The sequence below is a fragment of the Haliotis rubra genome, unplaced genomic scaffold, assembly GCF_003918875.1.
Source record: "Haliotis rubra isolate DU_JTF1 unplaced genomic scaffold, ASM391887v1 Scf1886, whole genome shotgun sequence".
NCBI lineage: Eukaryota > Metazoa > Mollusca > Gastropoda > Lepetellida > Haliotidae > Haliotis > Haliotis rubra.
In genome coordinates this window covers 55,130-82,841 of record NW_025765876.1, presented here as the reverse complement: position 1 = coordinate 82,841, position 27,712 = coordinate 55,130, and the positions used below count along the sequence as shown (strand labels likewise).

The 27,712-nt window shown below is 43.3% G+C and overlaps 1 protein-coding gene across 1 annotated transcript; it reads left to right on the top strand.

The window, feature by feature from the left end:
- Nucleotides 1–1,068: 1,068 nt before the first annotated feature.
- On the top strand, nucleotides 1,069–27,712 carry LOC124274174 (glycerophosphodiester phosphodiesterase domain-containing protein 5-like). The gene is made up of 9 exons (XM_046709485.1): nucleotides 1,069–1,181; nucleotides 5,297–5,442; nucleotides 10,569–10,651; nucleotides 11,573–11,723; nucleotides 12,758–12,982; nucleotides 21,472–21,614; nucleotides 22,707–22,854; nucleotides 25,555–25,637; nucleotides 26,063–27,712. The coding sequence occupies exons 1-9, from the start codon at nucleotides 1,127–1,129 to the stop codon at nucleotides 26,340–26,342; spliced, it is 1,314 nt and encodes a 437-aa protein (XP_046565441.1). The 5' UTR covers nucleotides 1,069–1,126; the 3' UTR covers nucleotides 26,343–27,712.

Below are 27,712 nucleotides of genomic sequence, written 5' to 3'. Positions count from 1 at the left end.
CTACTCAGTAACTCACAATAACCTACTCAGTAACTCACAATAACCTACTCAGTAACTCACAATAACCTACTCAGTAACTCACAATAACCTACTCAGTAACTCACAATAACCTACTCTTAGTAACTCACACAATAACCTACCAGTAACTCACAATAACCTACTCAGTAACTCACAATAACCTACTCAGTAACTCACAATAACCTTCTCAGTAACTCACAATAACCTACTCAGTAACTCACAATAACCTACTCAGTAACTCACAATAACTTACTAGCTGTAACTCACAATAACCTACTGGTAACTCACAATAACCTACTCAGTAACTCACAATAACCTACTCAGTAACTCACAATAACCTACTCAGTAACTCACAATAACCTACTCAGTAACTCACAATAACCTACTCAGTAACTCACAATAACCTTCTCAGTAACTCACAATAACCTACTCAGTAACTCACAATAACCTACTCAGTAACTCACAATAACCTACTCAGTAACTCACAGTCACAATAACCTACTCAGTAACTCACAACTACCTACTCAGTAACTCACAATAACCTACTCAGTAACTCACAATAACCTACTCGGTAACTCACAATAACCTACTCGGTAACTCACAATAACCTACTCGGTAACTCACAATAACCTACTCGGTAACTCACAATAAGGACCATGGAATTTTTGTATTTGAGGTTTAGGTACACCTACAGAATACTGGATACCTACCTGCCATATTGTTTAATGTCATGTCACCCTAACCCTAACGCTAACCCTAAACCTTTACCTCTAACCCTAACCCTAACTTCTAACCCTAAACCTTACCCTAACCCTAAGTAAATTTGCATGCTTTCAAAGATGCATGGAAGGTATCCGTATTCTGTAGTTTTACTGAGGTTTACACTTAGATGGGGGCCCAATGGTGTACTGAATCTTACTAAAGTTTCTCTGACAATTATGAAGAGTGTGGATGAATGTAAGTAATTGTTGTGATGGTGCTTTACAGTACTGCATGTGGACAGTCTGCTCTGTTCTGTGTTGCAGTTACAGTACTGCATGTGAACAGTCTCCTCTGTTCTGTGTTGCAGATTACGGGTCCCTTCCTCCAGATAGGAGCAGTTGTGCTGATGACTCTCATGACATGGATTATCTCCCTTCAGTGGTTTAAACTCTCACATTGGGGTAAGGCACTTCTGTTGACACTGCTTAGAACACCACTCAAAAGCAAACTCATGGTTCAGAAAGATGATAGTCAGATTAGTCTCTTAACCTCGTGATGTCAGAATCTCTTATGTAGCGCTATGAGCAGACACTTTGTGTCTGGATTTGGTGCATTATAAATATACTTATTATTATATTACTATTATTCATTTAGGAGGTCCTGTACTGTAAGGGTTAGGTGTCTTGTACCAAGTAATCAAGTCCCACTGTGCTACCACAAGAGGTCTGTAAGGGTTGAGTGTCTTATACCATGTAATCAAGTCCCACTGTGCTACCACAAGAGGTCTGTAAGGCTTGAGTGTCTTATACCATGTAATCAAGTCCCACTGTGCTACCACAAGAAGTCTGTAAGGGTTGAGTGTCTTCATGCCCAAGTAATCAAGTCCCACTGTGCTACCACAAGAGGTCTGTAAGGGTTGAGTGTCTTATACCAAGTAATCAAGTCCCACTGTGCTACCACAAGAGGTCTGTAAGGGTTGAGTGTCTTATACCAAGTAATCAAGTCCCACTGTGCTACCACAAGAGGTCTGTAAGGACTGAGTGACTTCATGCCCAAGTAACAGAATAAAACCATACACGACTAACATTTGTTTTCTGAGATTTAGATGTGAACTAATTAAGTTCAAATGATGCAACTAACAAGAATGGGTGGTCAATCTCGCTGACGTGGTTGACACATGTCATCGTTTCCCAATGTGCAGATCCATGCACATGCTGTTTATCACTGGATTATCTGGTCCAGACTTAATTATTTACAGACCGTCGCCATATAGCTGGAATATTGCTGAGTGCGGCGTTAAGCAACAAACAAGCGGACCAACACACTTTACTTACATTGAAATACATGAAGGTTTGTGATGAAGTGTTGTGAAACGTTGCAATATATCAATGCTATTGCTACATTCTATCTTTTGAGGCCCACAAACTGTTCAAGGAAGTATGCAACCATGTTGAGTGATGGCGAACAGTGATGGAAGCTGACAGTGTATTAGATTAATGTGGTATAGTTGAGTTTTGGACCTGTAGTTTACAGTGTTTCGCAACTGTTTTGATAATGTTTGTAATTGAATGATCAAATCCAAGTTTCAAGTGTATACTTTCTATTGCTTGACAGTCTTATTTACTGACACAAGTCATTGGTCACTTTCTGCCTACATGTGCTCTTCATGTGCCACACCCACTCGACATTAATACGTTCTGTGTAACCCCATCAGATTGTTTGCTGAAGCAACGATGACAAAAATCATTATATATACAAGTGTCGGATTAACGAGAGTTGACTGTATACCATCTGTTGTTTTCTTTTTTTTTTAAATGGATCAAAGGTTCAGGGCGTCTCTGCTGTTGTTTAATGTTTCACAGTTATCACATGTGAGGTTGTCTTTAACAAGGGTTATCTCCCTTTACAGGCTATTAATGGCCTCATTAGCTGTGTGCCCTCTGACCTGTGAGTGTGATGAGAGGAGGGCAAGCGGTGCTCATTTCACAGATGTGTCTCATTATGTTCACTGTTAGCCACGTAATGAGACAACTGATTCAACTCGTTGTGGAGGCTCGGCATCTCACTTTCACAGGAATTGTTAACACCCTGAAACTATTAAAAAAATATTTGATGGAACAATTATTCAAATAAGCTGGGTTTTTATTCATTTTCGCACATGAACAACCTTTGAAATTCATACTGGACTACTAAATTGTGCAGAGCAGGAAGAAAAAGTGTGATGATGGTGGTCCATGCAACTAACACTTCACCTCTGAATATATACAATTTGATAGAAGCAATAACTCCCTTTTTATCAAAAAGGAGCCTGTGGGAAATGAACCTGAGGCAGTGTTCACAAATAACGTCTGACCCACTGACAAATCAGGCAGATTCGCAGACGGTCCAGTGGAAGTGGCCACAATGTCCGACTGTATATTTCACAATGACTTTGACTGAAGTCAAGGGCTGGGCAGAAGGGAAATCAATATGGTTCAGGGACTGTATGACTAGTAATCAATTGACACAGCATCTGAGGGTTATACTGAACCAGTTCTGAATGCTCAGTTTTGCTACAAATTAGAACTAAATAAAACTGATGGAATATGTACACATTGTAAACAGTTTTGTTTCAATCAACAGTACTTCCTACAATGTCGGGCAACTATTAAGAATACTTCATTAGTCCTTGTGACTAGTCTTAGGGAGAAATAAACACTATAGTGTTCTACATTATTGTACAAACATCTCAAACGTGTATATGTTTCTCTGTCCTCACACAGTGTTAGAACCTACACCGAAACATCGCTCTCGAGGTTGTTCACCCATATATTGTTATCCTTCCTTAATACTGCAGTGTTCAATATAAGGGGGCATTTCCTATTGTTCCTGAATCCAAGACACCCTTTAGTCTGTATCTTCAACATCTCCTACAAGGACCCTTGACTTCCATGCTTTAAAGGTCTCAACACAAGCCATGGGTCACTTTCTGCCTACATGTGCTCTCAATGTGCCACGCCCACTCCGTGTTATGTGACTTGAGTGTAACCCCACAGATGTTGATTGCTAAGTCAGGTCTGGGGGTCTGATGGTGCCCTTAACGTGAGAGTTATTGCTCCTTCACACACAGCTAATTGTCATTGACATATATTGACATGCAAATGTCATCAGGTTTCAGATCTACATAGGATGTTGTGAGAGGTTTTGGCCTCAGTTCGTGACTTGAATGTGATACCTGCTCATGAGTTTAAATCATGTTAGTACGGAAGAGTCACTTAACTCAAATTAGAAAAGAATAAGTTGTCACTGACCCAGGATTGCATTTTTCAGGCTGCTACACTTAAACACAAAATATGTACAACTGTTACACACCTACATGTCTGAACCGTATTGGATGATTCCAGGCTGGAGTTGCCCAGCAATCATTGTAAGGTCAGGCTTGATGACTGGGATGGACTATCAGTCTCTGAAATGAACATATTTTGCAGAAAAATACTGTTCATAAAAATAATCTTCAAATAAAATGAAAAGGAGCCAAGGATTGCCACATATTCTAGATTTGCATGGGCTTTCTTGGATATATTTGTTTCAGGGTCTGTATGACAGACTATGACTGGGGTTATGCAGGTTTTAACTTAACCTCTGTATACTATTTTCAAGGGTCCTTACAGGAAATATGAGTGTCCTTGAAACTAAGGGGTGTAGTGTGCTCGTTTGTAGGAATGTATAATTACTTTGATAACAGGACCTTTAATTTTGTTGTCAAGAATTTGGTGCAGTGAATATCATTGTACATCCCTCGGGATGCAGCGTATCATTGTACATCCCTCGGGATGCAGCATATCATTGTACGTCCCTCGCAGCCCTCGTTATGCAGCATATCATTGTACGTCCTCGGATGCAGCATATCATTGTATGCGTCCCTCGGGATGCAGCATATCATTGTACGTCCCTCGGGATGCAGCATATCATTGTACATCCCTCGGGATGCAGCATATCATTGTACGTCCCTCGGGATGCAGCATATCATTGTACGTCCCTCGGGATGCAGCATATCATTGTACGTCCCTCGGGATGCAGCATATCATTGTACGTCCCTCGGGATGCAGCATATCATTGTACGTCCCTCGATGCAGCATATCATTGTTGTATCCCTCGATGCAGCATATCATTGTACATCCCTCGATGCAGCATATCATTGTATGCCTCCCTCGATGCAGCGTATCATTGTACGTCCCTCGATGCAGCATATCATTGTACGTCCCTCGGGATGCAGCATATCATTTCTGTGTCTATTCTTAAACATTTTGATTCTCTGGACAAATTTGTGCCAAGAAAACCCTGGTTTGTTGCATTGATCGTAGGTCACGACTCATAATGTCAGTCACTGAACTGATGTTGACACATTTCCTCCTTCTCCCTTTACTGAGTGGGGGCGGTAGGGTGGTGGTTAAAACCATTGGCTCATCAAGCCGAGACCCTGGTTCGAATCCCCACATGGGCACAATGTGTGAAGCCCATTTCTGGTGTCCCCAGCTGTGATATTGCTGGAATATTGCTAAAAGCGATCACTTTACTGAGTGCCTCTCTGTTTCAGCGTTGAAGCTGTTGTGGCTGACCATGTATGTTGCTGTGATGATAGGACTGTACATATCACCTTACTTCATCAACTCTCCGTGTGTCGCTCACGCCGATGACTTGCCTAGCAAACCCCTGATACTGGCCCACCGAGGAGCATCAGAGGTTAGTAGTGCAAATACAGAGCTTCTCTTATAATCGATACACTCCCATATGCTGGCCATAACATCACAACACCACTCTTATAATGCCCTCTAAGTTGGACATAACATCATAACATCACTCTTATAATGCCCTCTAAGTTGGACATAACATCACGACATCACTCTTATAATGCCCTCTAAGTTGGACATAACATCATAACATCACTCTTATAATGCCCTCTAAGTTGGACATAACATCATGACATCACTCTTATAATGCCCTCTAAGTTGGCCATAACATCATGACATCACTCTTATAATGCCCTCTAAGTTGGACATAACATCATGACATCACTCTTATAATGCCCTCTAAGTTGGACATAACATCATAACATCACTCTTATAATGCCCCTAAGTTGGACATAACATCATAACATCACTCTTATAATGCCCTCTGTTGACATAACATCATGACATCACTCTTATAATGCCCTCTAAGTTGGACATAACATCATAACATCACATCATTCACTCTTATAATGCCCTCTAAGTTGGACATAACATCATGACATCACTCTTATAATGCCCTCTAAGTTGGACATAACATCATGACATCACTCTTATAATGCCCTCTAAGTTGGACATAACATCATGACATCACTCTTATAATGCCCTCTAAGTTGGACATAACATCATAACATCACTTCACCTTATAATGCCCTCTAAGTTGGACATAACATCATGACATCACTCTTATAATGCCCTCTAAGTTGGACATAACATCATAACATCACCTCTAAGTTGGACATAACATCATGACATCACTCTTATAATGCCCTCTAAGTTGGACATAACATCATGACATCACTCTTATAATGCTCTCTAAGTTGGACATAACATCATGACATCACTCTTATAATGCCCTCTAAGTTGGACATAACATCATAACATCACTCTTATAATGCCCTCTAAGTTGGACATAACATCATAACATCACTCTTATAATGCCCTCTAAGTTGGACATAACATCATGACATCACTCTTATAATGCCCTCTAAGTTGGACATAACATCATGACATCACTCTTATAATGCCCTCTAAGTTGGACATAACATCATGACATCACTCTTATAATGCCCTCTAAGTTGGACATAACATCATGACATCACTCTTATAATGCCCTCTAAGTTGGACATAACATCATGACATCACTCTTATAATGCCCTTGGACTAAGTTGGACATATACATCATGACATCACTCTTATAATGCCCTCTAAGTTGGACATAACATCATAACATCACTCTTATAATGCCCTCTAAGTTGGACATAATAACATCATAACATCACTTATAATGCTCTATAATGCCACTCTATAATGTTCTAAGTTGACATAACATCATGACATCACTCTTATAATGCCCTCTAAGTTGGGACATAACATCATGACATCACTCTTATAATGCCCTCTAAGTTGGACATAACATCATGACATCACTCTTATAATGCCCTCTAAGTTGGACATAACATCATGACATCACTCTTATAATGCCCTCTAAGTTGGACATAACATCATGACATCACATCTTATAATGCCCTCTAAGTTGGACATAACATCATCAACATCACCTCTTATAATGCCCTCTTATAATGTTGGACATAACATCATGACATCACTCTTATAATGCCCTCTAAGTTGGACATAACATCATAACATCACTCTTATAATGCCCTCTAAGTTGGACATAACATCATAACATCACTCTTATAATGCCCTCTAAGTTGGACATAACATCATGACATCACTCTTATAATGCCCTCTAAGTTGGACATAACATCACGACATCACTCTTATAATGCCCTCTAAGTTGGACATAACATCATGACATCACTCTTATAATGCCCTCTAAGTTGGACATAACATCATGACATCACTCTTATAATGCCCCCTAAGTTGGACATAACATCACGACATCACTCTTATAATGCCCTCTAAGTTGGACATAACATCATGACATCACTCTTATAATGCCCTCTAAGTTGGACATAACATCATGACATCACTCTTATAATGCCCTCTAAGTTGGACATAACATCATAACATCACTCTTATAATGCCCTCTAAGTTGGACATAACATCATGACATCACTCTTATAATGCCCTCTAAGTTGGACATAACATCATGACATCACTCTTATAATGCCCTCTAAGTTGGACATAACATCATGACATCACTCTTATAATGCCCTCTAAGTTGGACATAACATCATAACATCACTCTTATAATGCCCTCTAAGTTGGACATAACATCATAACATCACTCTTATAATGCCCTCTAAGTTGGACATAACATCATGACATCACTCTTATAATGCCCTCTAAGTCTGGACATAACATCATAACATCACTCTTATAATGCCCTCTAAGTTGGACATAACATCATAACATCACTCTTATAATGCCCTCTAAGTTGGACATAACATCATAACATCACTCTTATAATGCCCTCTAAGTTGGACATAACATCATAACATCACTCTTATAATGCCCTCTAAGTTGGACATAACATCATGACATCACTCTTATAATGCCCTAAGTTGGACATAACATCATGACATCACTCTTATAATGCCCTCTAAGTTGGACATAACATCATGACATCACTCTTATAATGCCCTCTAAGTTGGACATAACATCATCTTATACATAACACTCTTATAATGCCCTCTAAGTTGGACATAACATCATAACATCACTTTTATAATGCCCTCTAAGTTGGACATAACATCATAACATCACTCTTATAATGCCCTCTAAGTTGGACATAACATCATAACATCACTCTTATAATGCCCCTAAGTTGGACATAACATCATAACATCACTCTTATAATGCTCTCTAAGTTGGACATAACATCATAACATCACTCTTATAATGCCCTCTAAGTTGGACATAACATCATAACATCACTCTTATAATGCCCTCTAAGTTGGACATAACATCATAACATCACTCTTATAATGCCCTCTAAGTTGGACATAACATCATAACATCACTCTTATAATGCCCTCTAAGTTGGACATAACATCATAACATCACTCTTATAATGCCCTCTAAGTTGGACATAACATCATGACATCACTCTTATAATGCCCATCTAAGTTGGACATAACATCATAACATCACTCTTATAATGCCCTCTAAGTTGGACATAACATCATGACATCACTCTTATAATGCCCTCTAAGTTGGACATAACATCATGACATCACTCTTATAATGCCCTCTAAGTTGGACATAACATCATGACATCACTCTTATAATGCCCTCTAAGTTGGACATAACATCATAACATCACTCTTATAATGCCCTCTAAGTTGGACATAACATCATGACATCACTCTTATAATGCCCTCTAAGTTGGACATAACATCATAACATCACTCTTATAATGCCCTCTAAGTTGGACATAACATCATAACATCACTCTTATAATGCCCTAAGTTGGACATAACATCATGACATCACTTATAATGCCCTCTTTGGATAATGCCCTCTAAGTTGGACATAACATCATGACATCACTCTTATAATGCCCTCTAAGTTGGACATAACATCATAACATAACATAATGCACCTACATAACATCATCACTCTTATAATGCCCTCTAAGTTGGACATAACATCATAACATCACTCTTATAATGCCCTTGGACATAACATCATGACATCACTCTTATAATGCCCTCTGTTGACATAACATCATGACATCACTCTTATAATGCCCTCTAAGTTGGACATAACATCATGACATCACTCTTATAATGCCCTCTAAGTTGGACATAACATCACGACATCACTCTTATAATGCCCTCTAAGTTGGACATAACATCATAACATCACCTCTAAGTTGGACATAACATAATAACATCACTCTTATAATGCCCTCTAAGTTGGCCATAACATCATAACATCACTCTTATAATGCCCTCTAAGTTGGACATAACATCATAACATCACCTTATAATGCCCCTCTAAGTTGGATCATGACATGACATAATGACATTGACTCTTATAATGCCCTCTAAGTTGGCCATAACATCATAACATCACTCTTATAATGCTCTCTAAGTTGGACATAACATCATAACATCACCTCTAAGTTGGACATAACATAATGACATCACTCTTTTAATGCCCTCTAAGTTGGACATAATATAATGACATCACTCTTATAATGCCCTCTAAGTTGGACATAACATCATAACATCGCTCTTATTGTACACCATATGTTGGCCTTAACATTGTAACACCCAATCTCATAGTGGCAATCCCCCTAGCCCACCATAATCTGATGCGTATTAATTTTTAGAGGTTAAGTATTTGATACAATAAACCTGCACATCTGCACCATGTAAAACCCAGGCCCCACTTTATGGAGGTTTCAGTTAAGTGGAGTAATGGTTCAAACTGGAGGAAACAGCATCTCAACAACTTTCAACATGCTAGGGGCGGTGGGGTAGCCCAGTGGTTAAAGTGTTGACTCGTCACGCCGAAGACCCGGGTTCGATTCCCCACATGGGCACAATGTGTTAAGCCCATTTCTGGTGTCCCCCGCCGTGACATTGCTGGAATATTGCTAAAAGCGGCGTAAAACTAAACTCAGTCAGTCAGTCAGTCAGTCCAACATGCAACAGGTCTGTGATAACAGTGTAATCACTCTACACCATGGCGTGTTGAGTAACGCAGCTGCAGCAAGGTTTCTAAGATACATACCTTTCCTGTTTGTAGATTTTACCCGAGAATACCCTGATGGCATATGACTTTGCCTACCAGGATGGTGTGTACGGCGTGTTGTGTATCACACCTGCAGCAAAGTTTCTAAGATACATACCTTTCCTGTTTGTAGATTTTACCCGAGAATACACTGATGGCATATGACTTTGCCTACCAGGATGGCGTATACGGCGTGGAGAGTGGCGTGCAGCTGCAGCAAGGTTTCTTAGATACATACCTTTCCTGTTGTAGATTTTACCCGAGAATACACTGATGGCATATGACTTTGCCTACCAGGATAGCGTATACGGCGTGGAGAGTGGCATGCAGCTGCAGCAAGGTTTCTAAGATACATACCTTTCCTGTTTGTAGATTTTACCTGAGAATACACTGATGGCATATGACTTTGCCTACCAGGATGGTGTGTACGGTGTGGAGAGTGACGTGCAGCTCAGGTGAGTGTAACATTCTCCATCTGGTTTTCTCCATCTGGAAACTGTTCCTCACTATGTCTTTAAGAAGAGACTGTTTGCTTGAATCGTCCCTCACAATGTCAGTTGCTGATGCTAGGCATGTGTGAATGGGGAGTCCCAGGTTTTGCTCAGGCCATGTGATGTACAGGGCTGGATTCTTCTTCAAAATATGACTTTGTCGTTCATTGTGGAGATGCTACAGCTTGTTCAGCTTGACCTGAGCTACTCTACATATGCATGACCCGGGATGTCAAATGGCACAAACGGCCGGTCGAGTTAACTTCATTAAATAGGGTAGCAGAGAATGTTATTAATGTTGCATTCATACATGGATTCGTTACAGCCCGAATCGGAAACATCAAACCATCTGTAGCTTCTTTTTTGAAGAAAGTTAGGACAAAGGTCCACCTGTCTCGCCTATTCGGACATGTTGACAAACAACTGACAATGGTGCACCCCTTCACAATAATTGACCCAACCAGTTGTGACACGGTCGCGCAATTCATTAGTATTCACTTGATCAGGTCAAGCTGAACAAGCTGTACTTTGTGTTGTGTTGCTGCATCTTGTAGACTAAAGCAGATCTGTATTAGAAGCTGGAAGTGTCATCAGTTCTACCTGTGTATGAAGATTGGTTGTGCTGGGTGTAGACTCTGCCTTACAGTTACCGCAAGTAGAGATTCATTGTTAGAATTGGCCAAATCCATGCTGCTTGGAAGAGACGCCCAAACAATCAAACTCAGTGTCATTATACTCTGATGTGTAGCTGCTCACAATATCGATCTCTGGATCTGGTACAGATTTGATGAGACTCAGACCACTGCACTAACACTGGAATATTGCTGAAACTTGTGTTGACCAACAAACAAACACACAAACACTGATGTCTTCTGTCTGTTTCAGTTTGGACTGTGTGCCCTTCATCCTCCATGACAAGAGTTTGGAGAGGACAACAAATATTAAAGAAGTTTTCCCTGACCGGGTAAATGATGATCCGTCGTCTTTCAACATGTCAGATCTGAAAAGGCTGGATGCTGGCTCGTGGTTTTTACAAGTGAGTATTTGCTGAACACTGAAAGCCACCTTTCACTGGATAACAACTTCTTTATTTCGTGAGTGCCACGTTTCGATACAGATTCTTGTACCGTTGTCAAGCAAGAGTGACACTCTTGCTTGACAACAGTACAAGAATCTGTATCGAAACGTCGCACTCACGAAATAAAGAAGTTGTTATCCATAAACACTTGTTCCATTTTGTACGTCTCAACTTCTAAAATGCCACTCAAACAAGTCACCTTTCACTGTGTGACTTTGCTGTGAGGTGTGGTTACTCAACTGAAAATATCGGTGAAGATCTGGGTTAGAATTGGTCTTCAGCAACCCATGCTTGTCGTAAAAGACGACTATTGGGATCTGGTCGTCAGACTCGCTGACTTGGTTGACACATGTCATCACCTCCCAATTGTGTCAATCAATGCTCATTCTGTTGATCACTGGACTGTCTGATCCAGACACAATTATTTACAGACTTCCGCCACATAGCTGGAATATTGCTGTGTGCAACGTTATATATCAAGTCGACCAACTCAACTGCATTACCTCCCTTCTTGTAATTTATGTAAAGATTGCAAATATGGACAGAGTCCATGCCACCACTTCTCTGGATAAACAGTTCGGCGATTAAGAAGATTATGTACATGGTGAAATATCGAGATTCATTAAGTGTTGACAAAACGTTTGAAAATTGTCAGATTAATTAGTTGATAATTGGCCATTACGGAACTGTTTTGTTAAATACAGAGACACCTTAAAGTCAAGCCTGTCTCCAGCAAGTTCATGCTTATGTATAACATACTGACACTCTGTGGACACTGTTATCCAGTAAAATCATTCAGATTATGACACTTGACAGTCTCCAGCAACCTCGTCAAAATGAACACCACCAAGCCAACAAATGTTTAGGTATTTATCGTCAACAAAGGCAGGTTTACAGATTAACGAGGTTAAGTCAACTGAGGTTTCATTCTGTGCATGGAAACTGTTGAGCATGTGAATTAAGCACTGACAACAATTTTTACCTTTCTTCAGAATGACCCTTTCTGGACATCCGGGGATTTGACCGATGTTCAGCGGAGGCATGTAGCCAATCAGACATTGCCTACACTGGAAGAGCTTGCACGATTGGGCAGGAACTACAGTGACAGTGTGTTGATGTTCGACCTGCTGGCCCCGCCACATTCGCATCCCTGTTACAACCTGAGTGTCAACTACACCATACATGCCCTCACTCAGGCGGGATACCCGTTACAAAACGTAAGGATGGCGGTGTGTGGGTGAGTGAGTGAGAGACACGTGTGATTCTGTTCATAAGAGCTATGTTTTGAAACTGTGACTGAAAAAATATGGCATACCAGTCATCCCCACCTCTTTGACAACTTCCCCAACACACAGGAGCACCATGACACCAAACACACCACCAGACAACTCCAGCACACCAAACACCCTCTGACACTGCAGTCACCCCAAACACCCTCTGACACTGCAGTCACCCCAAACACCCTCTGACACTGCAGTCACCCCAAACACCCTCTGACACTGCAGTCACCCCAAACACCATCTGACACTGCAGTCACCCCAAACACCCTCTGACACAGCAGTCACCCCAAACACCCTCTGACACTGCAGTCACCCCAAACACCCTCTGACACTGCAGTCACCCAAACACCCTCTGACACTACAGTCACCCCAAACACCCTCTGACACTGCAGTCACCCCAAACACCCCCCGACACTGCAGTCACCCAAAACACCCTCTGACACTGCAGTCACCCCAAAAACCCTCTGACACTGCAGTCACCCCAAACACCCTCTGACACTGCAGTCACCCCAAAACCCTCTGACACTGCAGTCACCCCAAACACCCTCTGACACTGGGGGCGGTGGGGTAGCCTAATGGTTAAAGCGTTGGCTCGTCACGCCGAAGACCCGGGTTCAAATCCCCACATGGGTACAATGTGTGAAGCCCATTTCTGGTGTCCCCCGCCGTGATGTTGCTGGAATATTGCTAAAAGCGGCGTTAAACCAAACTCAGTCAGTCAGTCAGTTTGACACTGCAGTCAGCCCAAACACCCTCTGACACTGCAGTCACCCAAACACCCTCTGACACTGCAGTCACCCCAAACACCCTCTGACACTACAGTCACCTCAAACACCCTCTGACACTGCACTCACCCCAAACACCGTCTGACACTGCAGTCACCCCAAACACACCCTGACACTGCAGTCACCCCAAACACCCTCTGACACTGCAGTCACCCCAAACACCGTCTGACACTGCAGTCACCCCAAACACCCCCTGACACTGCAGTCACCCCAAACACCTCCTGACACTGCAGTCACCCCAAACACCCCCTGACACTACAGTCACCTAAAACGCCCTCTGACACTGCACTCACCCCAAACACCGTCTGACACTGCAGTCACCCCAAACACACCCTGACACTGCAGTCACCCCAAACACCCTCTGACACTGCTGTCACCCCAAACACCTTCTGACACTGCAGCCACCCCAAACACCCTCTGACACTGCTGTCACCCCAAACACCCTGACACTGCAGTCACCCCAAACACCCTCTGAAACTGCAGTCACCCCAAACACCCTCTGACACTGCAGTCACCCCAAACACCCTCTGACACTGCGGTCACCCCAAACGCCCTCTGACACTGCAGTCAACCTAAACACCCTCTGACACTGCTGTCACCCCAAACACCCTCTGACACTGCAGTCACCCCAAACACTCTCTGACACTGCAGTCACCCCAAACACTCTCTGACACTGCGGTCACCCCAAACACCCTCTGAAACTGCAGTCAACCTAAACACCCTCTGACACTGCAGTCACCCCAAACACCCCCTGACACTGCAGTCACCCCAAACACCCTCTGACACTGCAGTCACCCCAAACACCCCTGACACTGCAGTCACCCCAAACACCCTCTGACACTGCGGTCACCCCAAACACCCTCTGACACTGCAGTCACCCCAAACATCCCCTTACACTGCAGTCACCCTAAACACCCTCTGACACTGCGGTCACCCCAAACACCCTCTGACACTGCAGTCACCCCAAACGTCCCCTGACACTGCAGTCACCCTAAACACCCTCTGACACTGCAGTCACCCCAAACATCCCCTGACACTGCAGTCACCCCAAACACCCTCTGACACTGCGGTCACCCCAAACACCCTCTGACACTGCAGTCAACTCAATAGTGTTTTATTCAGCAAGAGACGTCGGCCATCGGCCCATGACACAGCAGTTGTACAGCAGCCACAATGCATATTGCCTACATTAACATTTTTGTAGATGTAGATGTAGATGATTTTTTCTTCATTACATAGAATTCTCAACATACATAGCCAACTTTCTTATAAGATCACTGTTCTCACTTGACATTAAAAGATTAAATTTAGGTAATGTTTGAAATATGTAGTATTTCCTAGGAATAAACTGTTCACGTAAATCGACATAAGCCTGGCATACTAACAAGAAGTGGTACTCATCTTCGACATTGTTCTCAAAATCGTTTATTTCTTGGGACATTTGAATATCTACCCATCTCAGTTTCCAGTTGGTGAGAGCTACATCTAAACTTAGCTAAAGCGACACGAAATTTCCGAATAGTTATATGCTTAATATAATGCTCTGGATATAAGTTTAACTTGTACATAGAATAATTATATGTTTTAGAACCTTGTGACAAAGATGTATGCCAAACTTGCTGATAAATACATTTACTATGACCTAGCTCTATCCATAAATTCTGATAAAAATGACTGAATATTATCAATACACTGGTTATCCCAAACAAAGCCAAATCCCATTTTAAATAACACATTTTTCCTTATCCTGACTCATGCTAATTATGCTTGTCTCCCTCTTGCGAATGATAGTGGACACTTGAAATCCCTTGAAGTGCCCTTCTAAAAAAGCGGACGTAAACTCACTCACCCACAAGTAGTCTCCCTTTCCTCCCTTTTGGCGCCCTTTTGGTCACATGACCAGCCATGTTTGTCACTCTCCTTCTTTGCCCTTGAGGACGGTTGTGAGAGCACCTGGGTCCCTATACGGCACATATCCTTGTATATTTTCGACGTTCAACGCCAGGAAATTCCCTCTACATAGGATTGAACCCTTTCAGAAGGCTCCAGACATTGATGATGACTACAAGATTATCACTGACTCCCGTCAAGATCGAGGATAAGAAGTTAGCGCAGCTGGATACAACCACCAGACGTACCTACTTCAGATTAGCCAGATCGAGGGCTATCAATGAAACACAGATCTCGAAGTTCAAGAATTCCTCGACCGAAGAAGACCGGATGATATACTCCGCTCTACTAATGCAGAAAAGGGACCATCAGTTTATGTCGGAGCACTTAGCATCCACATCAGCGGGCTTGACTCTCCTAAGAAGACAAGGGTTATTGTCAGGATGCACTTGGAGTGAACGCTTCACCAAGTCCTTATACAGAGCCCCATGGTCAGCATCTTACATCTTTGGTGGAGGAGTTGAAGAAGTCGCCAGAGAAGTCTCTCACGACACAAGGGAGGTTATGATTATTAAATCCATCAACATCTTGGCTAATTTTATTCGTCAGACATCCCAACCCTACTCCAACAAATCCAAGTTTGCAGGAGTCCAGAGACCCAGAGAACAGAAGTATTCCAGCATGAAAGGAGGAAGAGGCTCCTTCGTCGCTCAACCAGAGCTCCTAGAGGTAACCCCGGAAGAGGCCGAGCACCTAGGGGTGCAAAAGGAATCAAGCGCTGAAGGCAGTGGGTGGACATCTTCAACAGTACTGGGAAAATTGGGGAATCTTACAAGACGACTATGAGTCCCAGATACTGCGCAGAGGGTACAAGATACAGTTGGAAGCCACCCTTCCGTTCACAAGCAACCCGACCAGATAGAGAAACTGGATGACGCTATCAAGACCCTACTCAACAATGAGTGAGTAGAAGAGATAGATCAAGATCTCCTCACGCCCGGGTTCTACTCCCCAATTTTCCTCGTACCGAAGAAGAATTACTAGGAGAAATTTCGGCTCATCTACAACATGAGGAAGTTCAACCGGGAGTATCTACGCAGACCAGCAGAATTCAAGATGATACATCTTCCTCAGCTCCGACATCTCGTTCGTCCAGCAGACGACCGCGCCAGCATAGATCTACAAGATGCGTACCTCAACATCCCGATACATCCAGACTCAAGGAAATACCTAAGATTCCTTCTCCACAGACATAACTTCCAGTGAAAGGTCCTACCATTTGAAATATTGTTGGACCCCTGGTTGTTTACTCGAGTGACCAAGCCCATCGTCACATATCTACGTCGTCGAGGTCTACGCATTGCTTTCTACCTGGACGATGGGATTCAAGCTCATCAAGATCCCAGTCAACTCAGACTGCAAAGAGACTTCACTATCAGGCTGCTCACTCAACTAGGATGGCTTGTAAATCTCCTCAAGTCGGAACTGGAGCCGAAAAAAGATGTGCAATTTCTAGGAATTAGACTCATCACACCAGTGAATTGCATAGTCGTTCCAGAGGATCGATGGGTCAAGATACAACAGATGATATCTCAAGCAATGCTCTCTCCACTGACACTTTTCGTGCTTGGCAAAGCATGCTAGGTCTGCTCACCTCAGCTCAAGACATGACTCACAGAGGGAGACTACAGTTGCACCCACTACAAGTATTTGTGAACGCCCACTTAGACAGCCTAGATCCGTTAATACTACCAGACAGCTTGAAACCATATCTCCTATGGTGGACTTGGAAGTCAAATGTTTGCGGAGGAACCTTTTTGACAGAGCCGGTTTGCAATACTCATCTTTACGTGGATGCCTCCCTACAAGGATGGGGTGCGCACTTCAACAACGAAGTGGCAGCAGGAAAGTAGTCGAGTCAGGATCAGAAGTCACACATCAATCTGTTTGAGATGAAAGCAATAATCAACGCCTTTCAACACTGGTCCAGCGCACTCAAGAGCGCACGACTCATGGTACACACAGACAACTCCACAGTGGCGTTTTACATTAACAAACAAGGGTCAACAAGATCAACAAGTCTGCTACAACTTATCTTTCTCCTGTTCAGCATAGTCAACAACCTGAACATCTACAGGAAGGCATGTCACTTTCCGGGAGCAAAGAATGTCATAGCAGACGCTCCGACAGAATGGATGCTGCATCGAGAAGCATTCCAGTTCATCATACAGACTATAGGATCCCTAAAAAAAATAGACCTGTTTGCAACAAAGTTCAACAAACAGCTACCAACATTCGTCTCAACGATTCCAGATCCTCAGGCATGGGCAACAGATGCTCTAAGCATCTCATGGGAAGGACTAAACGTTTACACGTTTCCACCTCCTGCACTGCAACCACAAGTACTACAGAAAATCAAGCAGAGGACTATGTTGCAACTGATTTTGGCCATGTCCTATTGGCCAGCGAGGGTATGGTTTCTCCTCCTCATACAAGAACTCGGAAGTTCAACCCTGAAACTACCAGAGTGGTCGAACCTACTCGTCCATCCACACACCAAGCAAGCTCACGGGAACCCAACACTGTTCCAGTTACAGCAGTGGAGCGTATTAAAGCTTGCCTGAAGACCAGAGGGTACTCCACCAGAGTAGCGAAAGCAGTTACACTAGCTCTACGCCCGAGATCAACTTCGCCCTTGCAATGCAAAAGCGACAAGTGGGAGAGATTTGAAAAGTATGCACTCTCAACTTACTTGGCTGCCCTCAGTACAGTTATTACCATGAAAACGGGTATCAAGCTGACCAAAGTACCTGAGATTCTGGCACTACTATGCTCGTTCAAGGTGGAAGACCAACAAAAGAAATTTAAGGCTCCTGCCTTGGATCTCAACATATTTCTACAACATCTGACCAGTGATGCCTCTAGGACGGACATCCTTTGAACTACTAACTCAGAGAACGCTGTTCCTGATCGCCCTAGCAACAGTTGCATGGATGTCGGAAATACATGCTCTGGACTTTGAACAAACACGATTTGAATCAAGACATCGTGACATCGTACATCTTGGCCTGAGATGGGATTTTATCGCCAAGAAACAACCGCCCAGTCAGCCTGACAGACAGTTCCACTATCTACAGTCCTTGGGCCACAGGATACGCAGGATCTATCGTTATGCCCAGTCAGAGCTTTTAAAGTCTACTTACAGAGAAATATTAACAAAGAGACGAAAATTCAAGCATCTATTCATCCCCTTATCCACTGAAACGCCAACGGAAGTTGGACAACAGTACCGATCTGGATGAGAGCCATTATACTAAGGGCCTATAAAGCAGCAGGACTTGAGCCTCCACGAGCCTCCAACCCACATGAAGGCAGAGCCCTGGCCTCAACACTTGCTCTGTAGGGCTGCTTTTGGAGATCGAACACGGTGTTTGCCACTGAAGACGTCTCAGGCATTCACCAGTTTGGGTCACTTGTTGTAGCACAAAAACTAATGGTTCCACAAAGGCGCTGAGTAAATATCACCCCTTTTTATCACGTGACTTGTGAAAACCAACGCTCTGGAGAGCAATGGCTATAAGTCCACGCACATGTCTAGGACAGACTAGCATGACTGATAGACCCTGTACTTGTAGGAGAAAATGTCAGGAGAAGTTTCGGAAGAAATCTGACAAGTTGTGGTACCCCCCAGACTCATCAGAGAGAAGTTGAAAGAACAGAATCTTCACCAGTGCTGTCATAAGACGTAAATCAACAGCCAGTGAATCCAGAACGTGGCCTGACCCACCACCATTTCTGACAGATTCTGCGAGCATAATTAGCATGAGTCAGGATAAGGAGAAATATGTAATTTTCAGACTAAAATTGATATTTTATACTTATCCTGACTCATGAGGTTAGCTACCTACCTCCCCTCTTATGGCACTCTGGATTTCCCTGTAAATCCGGGTGTCGGGCATACATACGGAGAGAGTAACAAAACATGGCTGGTCATGTGACCAAAAAGGGTGCCAAAAGGGAGGAAAGGGAGACTATTCATGGGTGAGTGAATTTAAGTCCGCTTTTTAAGAAGGGAACTTCAAGGGATTTCAAGTGTTCCACTATCATTCGCAAGAGGATGGAGACAAGTTTAATTAGCATGAATCAGGATAAGTATAAAATATCAATTTTAGTCAGAAAATTACATATTTCTCAGTTTTGAAGCCCAATTACATTTACCATGACTCATATCTAATATTAACATGTTATAACATTTCTTGGGCAAGCGTGAGTTTGTCATGGATAGCAGTTTATACCAATATTTTATACAACACTTATAGGCAAAGATATATACCGGGTATCTCCCACACTTGCCACAAACAACATCGTTGAAGTTGACGTTTTCACACCAAGAAAATATTTACACGCTTGAACATGAACTCCTTCAATAACACTGCTCATCTTACATTCAAAATTAAAGTCTAGTCCCCATATTTCAGAACCATTCAAGAAAATTGACATCACTTCACTATCAAAAACCTTAAAGAAATCATTATATGGTAATGGTCTAAGCTTTGACAAATAATGCTTTTCAAGATTGCAACGATGAACTAATAAACTGCTTATTCCAAGTTAGATTCCTAGAAAATACCACACCTAAATATCTATAAGATGAGACACATTCAATAACATTAGCATCAAATACCATTTTTCGCCCCTCGAAAGAACTCCGCCGTTTTTAAAGATAACCACTTTAGGTTTATTTAATTTACAGATAAATTATACGGGTGACAATACACACACAAGACATCACAGATAACCTAGGTACACACACAAGACATCACAGATATCTTAGGTACACACACAAGACATCACAGATAACCTAGGTACACACACAAGGCATCACAGATATCTTAGGTACACACACAAGACATCACAGATATCTTAGGTACACACGCAAGACATCACAGATATCTTAGGTACACACACAAGACATGACAGATAACCTAGGTACACACACAAGACATCACAGATAACCTAGGTACACACACAAGACATCTCAGATATCTTAGGTACACTCACAAGACATCACAGATAACCTAGGTACACACACAAGACATCCTAGGATCATCTTAGGTAATACACACACAGACATCTCAGATATCTTAGGTACACACACAAGACATCACAGATATCTTAGGTACACACACAAGACATCACAGATAACCTAGGTACACACACAAGACATCACAGATATCCTAGGTACACACACAAGACATCACAGATATCTTAGGTACACACACAAGACATCTCAGATATCCTAGGTACACACACAAGACATCACAGATATCCTAGGTACACACACAAGACATCACAGATAACCTAGGTACACGCACAAGACATCTCAGATATCTTAGGTACACGCACAAGACATCTCAGATATCTTAGGTACACACACAAGACATCACAGATATCCTAGGTACACACACAAGACATCACAGATATCCTAGGTACACACACAAGACATCACAGATATCCTAGGTACACACACAAGACATCACAGATACCCTAGGTACAAGTCACCAGATTTCAAGTCAGACTTCACATTATCTGAGATGTCTGAAGGTGTGAGTTACAGTGTGTGAGTTACAGTGTGTGAGCTACAGTTGTCTGAGTTACAGTGTGTGAGCTACAGTTGTGCGAGTTAGGGTTGTGTTAGCTACAGCTGTGTGAGTTACAGTTGTGTGAGTTACAGTTGCCCCCTTGCTGCAGGTGTTGTGGCTGCAGTTCCAGAACAGCCGTCCCACCGGTGTCACCTTCATTGGAGATCGCTACATCCCTGTCGACGATCTCAAGAAGGACAACATGTCCATGGTCAACGTCCAGTACACAGAGCTGACCGACAGCCAGATAGAGTGAGTGACGTTCATTAGGATTATCTGAGGACAAAATACAGTTACAGTTTGATATCACATGCAGAGTGAGTGAGTGAGTGTGTATGGGTTTATACCGCCCTTTAGCAATATTCCAGCAATATTACGGCGGGGGACACCAGTAGTGGGCTTCAAACATTGTATCATCGAACTGGGTCTTTGGTGTGAAGAATAAACGATATGACCATTGGGTTATCCCACCGCCCCCACTCTTGGAATGAAGACTTCGACTGAACCAGTTTGATTAGTTGTGTAGCAACGGTTAGACAGTATGACAATGGACCAGCTAGGCCCTCATCAATCAGTATCACAATATCAGAATTGTAGAATATGTTTTATTGATTCCTTTAGAAAAATATACAAATATCATCTCAAATAACATCAAGCCTGATGAATGTTCTAATAATATTTTGGACCCGTGAAGATCTGGAGTAGAATAGGTCTTCAGCAACCCATGCTTGCCACAATAGGTGACTATGCTTGTTGTAAGAAGCGACTAACGGGGATCGGGTGATCAGGCTCACTGACACGTCATCGGTTCCCAATTGCGCAGATCGATGCTAATGCTGTTGATGACTGGATTGTCTGGTCCAGACTCGATTATCTACTGACCGCCGCCATATCGCTGGAATATTGCTGAGTGCGGGCGTAAAACTAAACTCACTAATGATATTTTGTTTATGTAAGGGACATAACTCCTGTTAGCCTTTCATTGAATCTTGCTTTCAGTCCACGTAATGGTTATCTAGAGATGTTTTGCTGTGTATATTTCTCTCTTATTTCTTCCTTAAAGTAGGCCACTGATGGTTTAGCCACATCAAGAAAACATGACGCAGAAAGTTGTCTTCAAAACAATGTCGGGGAAGTGGAGTAACATGGTGGTTAAAGTGTTTGCTCATCACGCCAAAGACCCAGTTCAATTCCCCACATGGGTACAATGTTTAAAGCCCATTTCTCGTGTCCCCTCTTGTGATATTCCTGGAATATTGCTAAAAGTGGTGTAAAACTAGTCCACTCAGTCCATGACTCGTCCCGAGATGTACCCAGCTGTAGCTGCAACTGTTTGTGTTCCAGAGAGTACCAGGTCTCCAACATCAGCATCAACATGTGGACCGTCAACTCCGAGTGGATGTACTCCCTGTGTTGGTGCATGGGCATCTCGTCCGTCACATCCGACAGCTGCCACAAACTGAAAAACGTCCAGGCACCAATCTGGCACCTGGTAAGCTGCACTTTAGCTCTCATACTCACACACACTACCACTTATCCACACATGACCAAAACCAACACTTAAAAAACATGCATCCATCAGCACACCCACCAAGACACCCATCCACACACCCACAAAGGCACTCATCAGAACACTCACCAAGACATCCATCAACACACCCACAAAGGTACCCATCAGAACACTCACTAAGACATCCATCCACACACCCACAAAGGTACCCATCAGAACACTCACCAAGACATCAATCCACACCCCCACAGAGGTACCCATCAGAACACTCACTAAGACATCCATCCACAGACCCACAAAGGTACTCATCAGAACACTCACTAAGACATCCATCCACAGACCCACAAAGGTACCCATCAGAACACTCACTAAGACATCCATCCACAGACCCACAAAGGTACTCATCAGAACACTCACCAAGACATCCATCCACAGACCCACAAAGGTACCCATCAGAACATTCACTAAGACATCCATCCACACACCCACAAAGGTACCCATCAGAACACTCACCAAGACATCCATCAACACACCCACAAAGGTACCCATCAGAACACCCACCAAGACATCCATCAACACACCCACAAAGGTACCCATCAGAACACTCACTAAGACATCCATCCACAGACCCACAAAGGTACTCATCAGAACACTCACCAAGACATCCATCCACAGACCCACAAAGGTACCCATCAGAACATTCACTAAGACATCCATCCACACACCCACAAAGGTACCCATCAGAACACTCACCAAGACATCCATCAACACACCCACAAAGGTACCCATCAGAACACTCACTAAGACATCCATCCACAGACCCACAAAGGTACCCATCAGAACACTCACTAAGACATCCATCCACAGACCCACAAAGGTACTCATCAGAACACTCACTAAGACATCCATCCACACACCCACAAAGGTACCCATCAGAACACTCACTAAGACATCCATCCACAGACCCACAAAGGTACCCATCAGAACACTCACTAAGACATCCATCCACAGACCCACAAAGGTACTCATCAGAACACTCACTAAGACATCCATCCACACACCCACAAAGGTACCCATCAGCACACCCACCAAGACATCCATCAACACACCCACAAAGGTACTCATCAGAACACCCACCAAGACATCCATCCACACACCAACAAAGGTACCCATCAGCACACCCACCAAGACATCCATCAACACACCCACAAAGGTACTCATCAGAACACCCACCAAGACATCCATCCACAGACCCACAAAGGTACTCATCAGAACACTCACTAAGACATCCATCCACAGACCCACAAAGGTACCCATCAGCACACCCACCAAGACATCCATCAACACACCCACAAAGGTACCCATCAGAACACTCACTAAGACATCCATCCACAGACCCACAAAGGTACTCATCAGAACACTCACTAAGACATCCATCCACAGACCCACAAAGGTACCCATCAGAACACTCACTAAGACATCCATCCACACACCCACAAAGGTACCCATCAGAACACTCACTAAGACATCCATCCACAGACCCACAAAGGTACTCATCAGAACACTCACTAAGACATCCATCCACACACCCACAAAGGTACCCATCAGCACACCCACCAAGACATCCATCAACACACACACAAAGGCACCCATCAGAACACCCACCAAGACATCCATCCACACACCCATCAAGACATCCATCCACACCCACCAAGACATCCATCCACACACACAACAAGACACCCATCCACACACCCACCAAGACATCCATCCACACACCCACAAAAGCACCCATCAGAACACCCACCAAGACATCCATCAACACACCCACAAAGGCACCCATCAGAACACTCACCAAGACATCCATCCACACACCCACCAAGACATCCATCCACACACACAACAAGACACCCATCCACACACCCACCAAGACATCCATCCACACACCCACAAAGCACCCATCAGAACACCCACCAAGACATCCATCAACACACCCACAAAGGCACCCATCAGAACACCCACCAAGACATCCATCCACACACCCACAAAGGCACCCATCAGAACACTCTCCAAGACATCCATCAGCACACCCACAAAGGCACCCATCAGAACACCCACCAAGACACCCATCCACACACCCACAAAGGCACCCATCAGAACACCCACCAAGACATCCATCCACACACCCACAAAGGCACCCATCAGAACACCCACCAAGACACCCATCCACACACCCACAAAGGCACCCATCAGAACACCCACCAAGACATCCATCCACACACCCACAAAGGCACCCATCAGAACACTCACCAAGACACCCATCCACACACCCACAAAGGCACCCATCAGAACACCCACCAAGACATCCATCCACACACCCACCAAGACATCCATCCACACACCCACAAAGGCACCCATCAGAACACCCACCAAGACACCCACAAAGGCACCCATCCACACACCCACCAAGACATCCATCCACACACCCATCAAGACATCCAGGCACCACCCACTTATTAAAACAACAAGTTCATCATTGCTTATTCTCATCATCAGAATCAAATATTGATGGTTTTGTCACAGAATGAAATATGGTCCTGTCAGTACTCATTGTACAGGATTTTGTTTCCACTGGTTAAATTGTAAAACAGAAGAGTCAACAGATTGGTTTGTTTGTTGCAGGTACCGTCCAGCTACCTAATCCTGTGGGTGACCGTGGACGTCTTGTCAGCTGTGATAATCATCACGGTGTTTATAGTACAGAGGTGTGTGCAACACTTGAATCCCATAATGTTGAATCCCATTGTCCTCGTTAAGTATTTGTATCATGTAACTGTTGTTGAAGAATGGTACACTGGTGTCAGTTTTGGTCTGATATTTTGGCCCCACTTCAGTGGATTTGAAACGTGTGGAATGATAAATGTGGCTCTGGGCTCTCTGCAGGTTGTGCCTTCGTTCTCTGAATCTTATACACGCATCTGTCCCGTGAAGGTCCTGGTTAGAATTGGCCTTCAGTAACCCATGCTTATCGTAATAGGTGACTAATGGGATTGGTTGACACATGTCATCGTATCCCTGATGGTAAATTGATGCACATGTTGTTGATCGCTGGTTTGTCTGGACCAGATTATTTACAGACCACCGCCATATAGCTGGGATAGTGCTGAGACCTGTGACATTCTGCTTCCAGAATCCGACTTTACGGGACTTCATTTAGCCCTGAAACCATCTCCCTGAACAGCGCGGCCCGCAGCGCCCAGGGACACCGATCTCGCAATATGAAGGAGAAGCTGCTGTACAACATGACGGATGGGGACCTCGTGGAGGAGGTGGACGTACGTGCTGGCCACGGCGGCGTGGTCAACCAGCCCGCTTCATCGTACTCCATGGCCTCAATCAACAACGACCCCTACTCCAGTAGATACCACAATGGAAACACCTTCCCCGACAGCAAGTACGATGTGGAGTAGGACAGCGATCGCTATGACAACAGTCTTTCTTGTGACACAACAAGTTTGGATGCAATATCTTTATCTGTGTATCATGTGTATTTGTTCTCATGGTATACAGAGCCTTGTGAGCTTAAGTTTCTTGTCACTGAATGTCCGCTAGTCGTCTTTGTCAAAGGCAGTAGTTTTCTATGTGTGAACGTGTTGTGGTGTTGGATCATTCCAAGAGAAGTGGGTTCATCAATTTGTTCCGTGTCATTAAAAGGGAAATCATTGTCAGATAGAAAAATTTCTTTTTACAAGATACAGGGGATTGTTGAACCAGATGACTTCTTTTCAGATTTTCAGGGAAGTCAGAATCTGCAAAATGTTACTAATCCCATTGCAGTGGAATTTGCCATTTTGGTTTTGGCGAGCAAGTAATCATTATCAAAACTTTGAGACCATTATTGGTAATGAGCTTATTATTCATCTGCAACTGAGAGAAACCTAACTGCTTGTTGATATGACCTGACATGGAACTTTCATGACCTAATGTCCAGAAACTGATCATATGTAGATCCGTGGTATGCGTTTGAAGCAAGTATGGTGAACCTGTTGATCTTTGATAACGCTGCATGACAAGATACTTGCTACAACTTGCTATGTCCTGCCGCCTTGATCAGTGTGTATGATACGGAGGATGAACGATGTTTGTGTGCACTGTGGTGGAGTTTAGCCCTTTGGTTTTACCAGGTATTGTGAAGGTGAGCTCCAGTACCAGACTTCACGGACAGTGATGGTCAGTCCACACAGACTTTGGTTTACTATCAGTTGGTTTATGAACAAATGAACACATGAATGAGAGAAAATTACTTTTTTAAAATTGTGCATGAGATGGGGTTGGGCTTCAGGGAGTGAGGAACTTTGTTTCACATTTACGTGTCATCTAGAACTGTATTATTTGTAGGCGACTCGAAGGTGGACCATATCTGTGTACAAAGTGATGACTTTAGAAACTGGTGTTGTTACAGTTGTCAATACAAAGCTCTGGTACCCATGATGTTACCAACTGATACTTGTGGGTGTCAGCCGGAAAACGTCACGCCAAAGACCCGGGTTCGATTCCCCACATGGGTACAATGTGTGAAGCCCATTTCTGGTGTCCCCCGCCGTGATGTTGCTGGAATATTGCTTAAAGCGGCGTAAAAAAATCAACTTTTTCGTCCAAATTAGAGCTTTAAATCCCAGTGAAAACTTGTTGGCTTTTCATCCATTGATAGAAATTCATAATTCATAGAAGCTTTTTGATAATTTTTTACCACCTCCTTGTAATTTTGGCCCCAACTGACACTCAACAAAAGATCGTGTGTGAGAGAGCCATGTGTGTGTGGACAAGGTGTTTTATATGG